Source organism: Octodon degus, unplaced genomic scaffold (assembly GCF_000260255.1).
Source record: "Octodon degus isolate 3935 unplaced genomic scaffold, OctDeg1.0 scaffold00116, whole genome shotgun sequence".
NCBI lineage: Eukaryota > Metazoa > Chordata > Mammalia > Rodentia > Octodontidae > Octodon > Octodon degus.
In genome coordinates, this window is record NW_004524692.1 from 6,869,034 (window position 1) to 6,877,973 (window position 8,940).

At 49.6% G+C, this 8,940-nt stretch overlaps 1 protein-coding gene across 1 annotated transcript in view; it reads right to left on the bottom strand.

Moving 5' to 3' along the window:
• Positions 1–2,463: 2,463 nt before the first annotated feature.
• Positions 2,464–8,940, bottom strand: part of Atp1a4 (ATPase Na+/K+ transporting subunit alpha 4) — a 42,805-nt gene continuing 36,328 nt past the window's right edge. Inside the window, exons 19-22 of the mRNA XM_004639938.2 lie at positions 7,317–7,447; positions 7,079–7,180; positions 2,879–2,970; positions 2,464–2,620 (exon numbers count right to left, since the gene is read on the bottom strand). Of these exons, the coding sequence (XP_004639995.1) occupies positions 2,592–2,620; positions 2,879–2,970; positions 7,079–7,180; positions 7,317–7,447 (354 nt within the window). The 3' untranslated portion in view covers positions 2,464–2,591. The remainder of the gene's footprint in view (positions 2,621–2,878; positions 2,971–7,078; positions 7,181–7,316; positions 7,448–8,940) is intronic.

Sequence of the window (8,940 nt, forward strand, 5' to 3'; positions counted from 1 at the left end):
CCAAAGCGGAGCTGGGACCAGGGCTGTCGCAGATGGATTCCAGCCTTAGATGAGAACAGAGTGCATGAGTTCAGCTCTGGACACCTGGAAGGACCTTTTCTGTGGTTCTTACCAAGCATAGGTAAACTGAGGCATGAGGGAGACCCACAGAGAAACATTGGATTAAAGTCTCTCTTCTGGGGAGAACAGTATTTATCTTGCAACCAGGCAGGGGCATGGACCGTGGAATTAAGTTACTAGAGTACTGCTTCTAGCCTCCCGTGGGGCAGCCCTGGCTCAGCTCAGTAAAGAAAGCTGCAGAAAATCTCAAGAGTGTGGCAGAAGTGGATCCAAGCAGGACAGCTGTCACCATAGCAGGAGAGGCCCTAGCCAGCCCCAGCACAGCACGTTAGAGCTGAGGAGACGGCAGGATCCCATCTTCTGCTCTCCCAGGAGGCAGCTGGTATGCCAGAGCCCACTGCCAGAGATGAGAAGATGGGCAGGCCTGCCCAGAATAATGCCCCAAATGACACCCACACCTGTTTCTCCCTTCTGCAGCTTCTGGGGAAGGGTGAGCATTTGGGTGGAGACCCTGGAATGTGACTTGCTCCATCCCAGCTGGACTTTGGTACCTGAGGTGTGTGGAGCCCACGGCACCTGGGCCCTTGTTGTCTCACCCCCTCTCGTTGCTCTTTCTGGCTGTAGTTCCATTCCCATCCTTTCCAACTCCTGCACTCCACTCCCCTCCTCTCTCGAATGCTCTGCTCTCTACTTTCAGCTCCATTTTCTACCCACTAGGCCCCTGCCTTCAGCCCCTTAGTCTTAATGCCTCAGTCACCAGTATCAAATGACCCTGAGTTGGGGCCTCTGTATTTTTAACCCACCAGACACCCAAAGCTCCTGCCGCTGAAATTCGAGAAGCTGGCTGCTGGCTCTCCCCCTCCCCACCTCACTTGCATACCTCCTGGCCCCTCCATCCTCCAGGGTCTGGTTCAGCCCTGTCAGCAGCAGGGAAGGACCCCAGACTGATACAGCTTGTCCCCAGGAGACCTGGAGCTGCAAGACATAGGGGCACTGCAGGGAGGGAGATCAGAGAGGGGCCGGGTACAGGGGAAAGAGAGTCCAGCTATCCCTGCTGAAGGATTGGCCTTCCTCCCTGGTCTCCTCTTCCAGCCTCATCTGTGGCCCTTCCTCCACCCTATCTTGTATTTGGTTTTCATTTTCTATTTGTGTTTTGGTCCAGCTCTTGGTGTAAGATAAAGAGGTGAGGAGCACAGTTGTGAATTCAGGCAGACCTTGGTTTCCTCATCTGTGAAGTAGGATGGTGTGGTAAGAATAGCTGTGTGTGAATTTACTGGTGGTGCCCCATGTACAGCATGCAGTTCATGCTTGTCCTTTGTCCCTGGTGACAGCTGATGGTGTCCCCACCCCCACTGCAGCTTTCCTGAGCATTTCTCTCATTCTGTACACTTATGGGTGGACCCAACCCACTGCTCTGAATGATGCCCGAGGATGGACTGAGCTATGAGGCAGAGTGGAGGCCACAGTGGGCACACTGGAGAGGGAGGAGAGGAGGCCAGCAGGGGAGAGGCTGCCGGGGACTTCCCACTCCCCCTGGGGCCAGGCAGCACAGGGGCACCGCTGGGGAGCAGAGTGCCTGCCTAGAGTTTGTGCAGCCTCTGTCCTAAGACTGCACTAGAGAAGACAGGCTGAGGGATGGGACTGGCATACTCTGGTGACAGGATCAGAGGCAGGGCCATGAGTCTGCCTCAGAGGAGCAACCATCCCCACTGTATGCCTGTTCCCAAGCTGTTTGACTTCTTGGACCTAGGGTTCTTCACTGGGGAGTCAGGCCTCTTACAGCTTCCACTGCAGTCCTACATGATGCGGGCCTGAAGAGGCCCAAAGCAGGGTCTGCAGGGTTTGGCCTCACCTACCTCAGCTATGGGTGTGAGTGCTATGGCCTCCCGCCAGGGTGAGGCATGGCTGCTCCTTTCTTGTCACCCTCTTCCGAACTCTCTGATCCCAGCTACAGTTTTGCTTTCATTTGTTTTGTTGTCTCACCAGGTAGCTCAACTTCACACTTGATGGGATCCTCCTGCCTCAGCCTCCTAAAGGCTGGGATTAGTCACCACACCCAGCCCCAACTGTACTTTTGTAGCAGGTCTATGTTCCTTGCTCTTGAAAAGATCAAGAGTAACGTTAAGATGGGGGAGACCTTCCAGGGGCAAGGAGGCTTGATTCTGATCCTCTTCCGGCCTCCACTCAGGTTCCTGGAGGCTTTTCCTTGCTTGGCTACTATGAAGATACTGGAATCCCCACTCCCCAAAAATCAGATGTCACATATTCAGCCAGGTGAAGGCTATTCCAAACATTTACTGTCTAGACTGGCTACTGGATTCAACAGGCCCATCCCCTTCCCCGCTGGGCTTCCCCTCAGCCCACCCCCTTCCCGCCATGATGCCCTGAGTCCAACCTCGGGATTGCCTGTCTCTGTCTTCCAGGGCAGTTCTTCTAGTGTCTTTGCCCCCAACTCAATTGTTCCCTCAGATGTGGCAGACTCATAGTCCTGGTTCTTGTGACCCCTGTCACACGAAGCTCCTCTGCTGAGTTTAGTAATATGTCTCCTTCTCCACCCAGCCTGTAGAGAGACCAGAGTGAGCTAGAAGGAGGCCTCCAGGGAGGCACCTAGGGCAACATGGCAGGAGGGAGAGGAGGAAGCTGGAGGCCTGTGGTCTGGAGCGTGGAACTGAGCACGAGCAGAGTGGGGGGTGGGGCTGAGGGGGAGAAACTGGGCCTGGGCATGGAGAGGCAGGCCGTGGGGTGTGGGTGCGGCCAGTAGGTGGGTCTGGAGGAGTCAGGCAGGTGGGAGAGTGCCTCAGGGCCAGGGGAGTCTCACCACCAGGCCGATTACGGATGGTTAGTTTCCTGACTTCATCATAGATGAAGATGACAATGCCGTAAGGAATGGCGCAGAGCCACCAGGTTATCCTGTAGAGAGGAACAGTTGACCAGTGCAGCAGACGTTGTGGAGACCGAAGAAGGGTGAGCACCGCAAGTGGAACCCAGGTTTCCTTGTGGTGCCCACCATGTGCCTGAGACCATGACGGGTACTAGAGGCTGCAGGGGTCAGGGCTGCCAAGGAGAAAGTGGACCACACCAGGGCTGGTATAAAGGTCCCCTTCAGAGGTGCATGCACTGTTCCTAGGATTTATCTTCTGAGGTCCAGTGTTGCTGAGGAAGATGCCCTTTGCTTTCTGTGGACTCTAAGCTTTATACCTCCAGAGCAGGATGGGTCCAACTGTCACAGTCCCTGACATCTAGCATGGGACATTCATATAGCTCCCATAAACACAAGCCTGGAAGTTGAATAAGACAAGGTACCCAGTAGAATTTCTTTTTTGCTTCTTGGTTTTTTGAGACAGAGTCTCACTATGCAATGTAAGCTGGCCTTGAACTTACTATGTAGCTGGAGCTGGCCATGAATTCACAGCGATCTTCCTGCCTCAGCCTCCCAATTTCTGGGATTACAGGTGTATACCACCGCACTTCAGAATTTCTTATATTCTTCCATATTTCAGAATAAGAGGAGGCATTCTCCTCCTCCTGAACCCCTTTCTACAATTAGATACCAGAAAGGTGGATTTGGGATAAGAAATTAGGACCATAGTTATTCTTTTGGGTGACAAAAAGAAGAGATAGGGGCTGAAGAGATGACTCAGTGGAATAAGCACTTGCCTGCAAGTGTAGGGCCCTGAGTTCAATCCTTGGTTCAGAAGAAGAAGAAAAAGAAGAAAGAAGAAAGAAGAAAGAAGAAAGAAGAAGAGGAAGAGGAAGAAGAAAGAAGAAGAAGAAGAAGAAGAAGAAGAAGAAGAAGAAGAAGAAGAAGAAGAAGAAGAAAGAAGAGATGGCCTAAGCCAATGGCACTGTCCAAATGAATTACAATATGAGCCACACCTGAAGTTTAACTATTTCTATCCAGGCGTAGTGGGTACATGCCTACCATCCCAGCGTGCAGGGGGCTGAAGTGGGAGGATGGCCATGAGTTCGAGGCCAGCATAGACTACATCGTGTGTTCCAGGCTAACCTGAACTACGTAGTGAGACCATCTCACGAAAGAAACTGAAAAAGTTTCTGATAACTACATTTTAAAAAAGTAAAAATATATAGGTAAAATTAATCTTAATGATTTTTTTAATTATTTATTACATTTATTTATTGTGTGTGTGTGTGGCCAGCTCAGCCCACAAGGGGGCGGGGCTGGCTGGCATGTGGTGCTGGGGGATCGAACAGCGGTCCCTGTGCTTTGCCAAGCTTGTTTCAAGTAGGTGCTTTAGACCACTGAGCCATCTCTCCAGCCCCAATCTTAATGATTTTACTTGATTTAACTAAAATATTATCTCTTCAATGTATGTAATCACTGGAAACACTCTTGGTGACATGGTTTCCTCTCTCCTTCCCATCCAAAGCCTTGGAAATCTGACAGGTCTCTAACACTGATGGTGTAGTCATTGCATCCCAGGTGCTAAATGTTCAACAATTAAGGGGAGATGTAGCAGAATCAAAAGAATAAAGCTCTGTTTAATAGGCAAATGGTTAATGCTGCTTTAATTTTTTCAACTTTAAATGAACAAAAATTAAAACTATAAACTTATAGTTCAATAAATTTAGTTCTTCAGACCCACTTCAAGAGTTCAGCAGTTACAGATGGAGAGTGGTTGTCATGCTGGACAGCACGAGCCTGAGCCACGGATCATTCTGCACACACACATGCACCACAGATACAAGCTCTGACAAATAGTCACTCATCCACTGAACGGTGGTTGTGGCTACCCCACCTCTGTGTTAGACACTGGGGAGATAAAAATGGCCACGTGATAAACTTTGGCCTCGGTGAGCTCAGGGGATCAGAGCAAAGCGGGTAAATGCACACACAGAATAAAGAGTCAGAGTCTGAGGTGCCGAGCTCCACAGCCAAGGTATATAGAAGAGTGGACAGATATGGTCCCTGTGTTTGTCATTACTTCTTTATTTATACTAATACAAAAGAATAAAGCTGCTATTAGGTAGCCATCATGAGGGCCAGTGAGATAGCTCAGCAGACTAAGCAGCTGCCTAGGCAAGCACCAGGGCCAGGGTTCAATCCCTTAGGTGCACTAAGCCGCAACCAAGACCAGGCGTGGTGGTGTATGCCTGTAATCCCAGTACTGGGGAGGCTAAGACAGGAGGATTACTATGAGTCTCAGCTGCATAGTGAGACCCTATATCAAATACATTAAAAAAAAGTACCCATCATGACCTTCCACCCATATCTATTTCTATGTTTAATTCTCAGCTCTGTGCCAGGTGAGTTTTGTTTCGTTTGGTGGGGTTTTTTTGTTTGTTTTGTTTGTTTTTTTATTTGTTTTCTGTGGCCAGCTCAGCCCGCCCTGGGGGTGGGGGCTGGTGCAGCATGTGGTGCCAGGGATTGAACTGTTGTCCCCTTCGCCTGCCTAAGCTTGCCTAACCAGACTACTGGTTTGGTGTTTTTGTTTGTTTCCTATTTATTTGTCTGTTTTGGGGGGTGCCCCAGCCTCACAAATGGCAAGTGTATGTCTTACCATGAACTACATCCCCAACCTTGGGAAGTGTGCATCACTGAAACTTTGCAGGTAAAGGGCAGGCTCAGAATGGCTGCCTGCTTCGCCAAGCTCACGAAATAGCACACAGTGTCGAGATTCAGATGGTGCTGTCCATATACAAGGCCAATGCCAACGTCCCCTGTGAAATATTGACTGAGCACCTACCTTGTATAAGGCACTGTGTGAAACGCTGTGGGGAGTGGAAAGATGAGTAAAACAAGGCACATGCGTAGGAAACAAGCCAGAAGAACACAAACGAGATCACTAACAGAGGCTGTCTATGCAGGGCGCAAGAGTGGGGCTGGACATGGTATGGTGCGTCTGCCTTCTCTGTAGATTTTAACATTTAAAAAGCTCACAAGCACATCTAATGTTAGAACAAGAGACCTAGCTGTAGTGGTGGATGCCTGTAATCCCAGCACTTGGGGGGGGGGGGGGCTGAGGCAAGGGGTTGTGAGTTTGAGGCCAGCCTGGGTTGTATAGCAAGGTCATGTCTCAAAGAGCAAAACTTATAGTTTGGGTCTAGTTGTCTCCCCAAGGCCTCATGCAGTCATGGGGTGGGGACTTTTAGAGTTTGAGGTTAACTCATGATCCACTGGGATTATAGGTCTTAGTACTGCTGGGTTTATAGGTGTGAGTGCTAGACCCAGCCTGAGGTGGATAGCCTGAATGTAATATAAAAGAGACAGAGAGACAGACTTCCTCTCTTTTGCCATTGTTGCTGCCACTCCTCTATTTTGCTTTCTTGCTCTTTGCTGCTACCATGAATGGATGCTCTCTGCCCTGTGCCACTCTGCTTTGGAGCCAGCCAAGTATGGACTGAAACCTCCAGTAACTCTGAGCTAACTAAACCTTTCCTTCCTTCATTTTGGGTGTCGGGTATTTGTACCAGCAACGAGAGAGGAATAGCTGAGACACAAACCAAAATGAAGGCAAACAAATCCAAAATCAAAACTCATCAAATGGGGCTGGGGAGATGGCTCAGTAGGATAAGCGCTTGACTGGCAAACGCAAGGATCTGAGTTCAATCCCCAGTTCCACAAAAAAAAAAAAGAGAGAAAAACAAAACTCATCAAAACCAAGATGAGAACAATACAACGCAATCTCAGAAATTGAACAAGACAGGGCATCAGAGAGAAATTCAGTATGTTCACTCATGCACACATCTATCAAAACACATTGGCCTAAATACAGTGGAATTAGCTAAGCTTGGATTGGGCTGTTTGCTACGGTTACTTCAGCTTCGAACAGCTTACACCCTTGCCCAACACACCACCTGCCATCCCAGAGAAAGATTCTTTACTAAACACTGGGAGGCAGCTAAACGGACACATCTAATGCTTATGACCCCTTGATGCAGTGTCGCCTGCCCCCGCAAGGAGCTCCGTCCTAGAGCAGTCACTGGACACAGCCCCATTGATCTGGGCGGCACCTAGCTGGTGACCATCGTGCCTGCGTCTGGAGACCTTTTTGCTTACTTGAGTGGGAACATTCGCAGGGCTACAGTCATGCCCGGAGTGTAAGACAGAAAAATCGCCAGCAGTGTTTCCTCCAGGATCCCGAATATGAGGACCTTGTTTCTGGAAAGAAACATTTGTATGATTGAGGTGGGGAGGAAAAGGCAGGGGAAACTGAGGACTTCAGTTCAGGGCTGGGTGGGGGGAGGGGGTGCTGGGAGGTAGGGGGTGGAGACTGGGACCTTTCAGGGGTGCTCACTTCATTCCCTGCTGGAAGACCGAGTTGCGGCGGGTCTTGCAGATGATGAGGTCTGCCCACTGCACCACCACGATGCTGACGAAGAAGGCTGTCTGACTGGTGAACTCCACCACCTTCCGCTGCTCGTAGGTCTGAGGAGGGCAGGCAGAGAGGTGACATCAGCGCCAAAAGGCTTCTTTTGGCCAAGGATGTAGCTCAGCAGCACAAGCACCTGCCTGGAGAGGACAAGGTCCTGAGTCTGAGGATCCTTTATTTTCCTTTCCTGCCTTTTGAGACTCCCAGGCTGAATTAAGCCCTCCCTCTTAGGACTGTCAGCACTTTGCATGTATCTCCGCCTTAGCACCTTTCTTGTGGTGTTATCATTTGCTTATGTGTTTTCCTTACCTGACTGGGAGCTCCTCAAGAAAAGGCCTTATGTATCTTTGTGCCCTTCCTCATGCTTAGTTCAGTGAAAGGCTTGTAGCATGCCCCAGCAGATCCTTACGAAGCTGTTAAGGAGTTCAGTGTGCTAGCCAAGCATGGTGGTGCATGCCTGTAATCTTAGCTCTTGGGGGGAGGCTGAGGCAGGAGGATCACTGTGAGTTTGAGGCCAGCCTGGATTACAAGTGAGTTCAAGGCCAGCCTGAACTGCAGAGTGAAACCCTGTCTCAAAAAGACAAAAGAAAAAAAATAAAGAGGGGTGGATCTGGTGTGGAGAAAAAGAGGGACTTAGGACAGCAGAACCAGAGGTCATAGGTCAGAGGAAGGTGCGGCCAGGGCTGCCGGGAACACAGGAAAAGGAGTGCCTCAGGGGTGGTGGATAGGAGACACTCACTCAATCATGCCTCGGTGCTTTCATTCATATTTTACACCTAAGAAACTGGAGAATACAGTGGGAGAGAGGAATACACTAAGTATGTCAGTAACCGTGCGGGCTATGAGCAAGATCACAGAGGACCACAGGTACACAGGAGGTGTGCCTAAATTAGATGGAGAAGAGAGATTGTGCTAAAAAATAAAACTGAGAAACAGCATGTTTATAAATAACTCATAGATAAAATAAGCACTTTGCAAATATGTAGGACCGCACAGCAACGTGACGCTCCACATCAAGCCACACACTATGTGGCCCCAGCTGTACTTGGAGACAAAGCTAAAGCCTTAAATGATTAGAAAACAAAGGCTGAAAATTGATGAGCCAACCATGGAGTTTAGGGCCAGGCCGGGTGACTCACGGGCTGTTCTATTGCTGTTCCTTTTTTTTTTTTTTTTCTGTACTGGGGTTGAACCCAGAGCCTTTGCACTGAACTACAACCTAGTCCTTTTTGTTTTTTCTGAGACAAGGTGTTGCTAAGTTGCTAAATTGCTCAAACTGGCCTCTAATTTGCAATACTCCTGTCTCAGTCTCTCAGGGTGCTGAGATTACAGATGTGTGCCACCTTACCTGGCTTCTTTTGAAACCTAAATATCCATGTCAGTGTTTTCCACTCCCCGAGTGGGAGTGGGCTGCTTGTTTCTCTCTCTCTCTCTCTCTCTCTCTCTCTCTCTCTCTCTCTCTCTCTCTGTCTCTGTCTCTCTCTGTCTCTCTCTGTCTCTCTGTCTCTGTCTCTCTGTCTCTGTGTCTCTGTCTCTGTCTCTCTCTCGC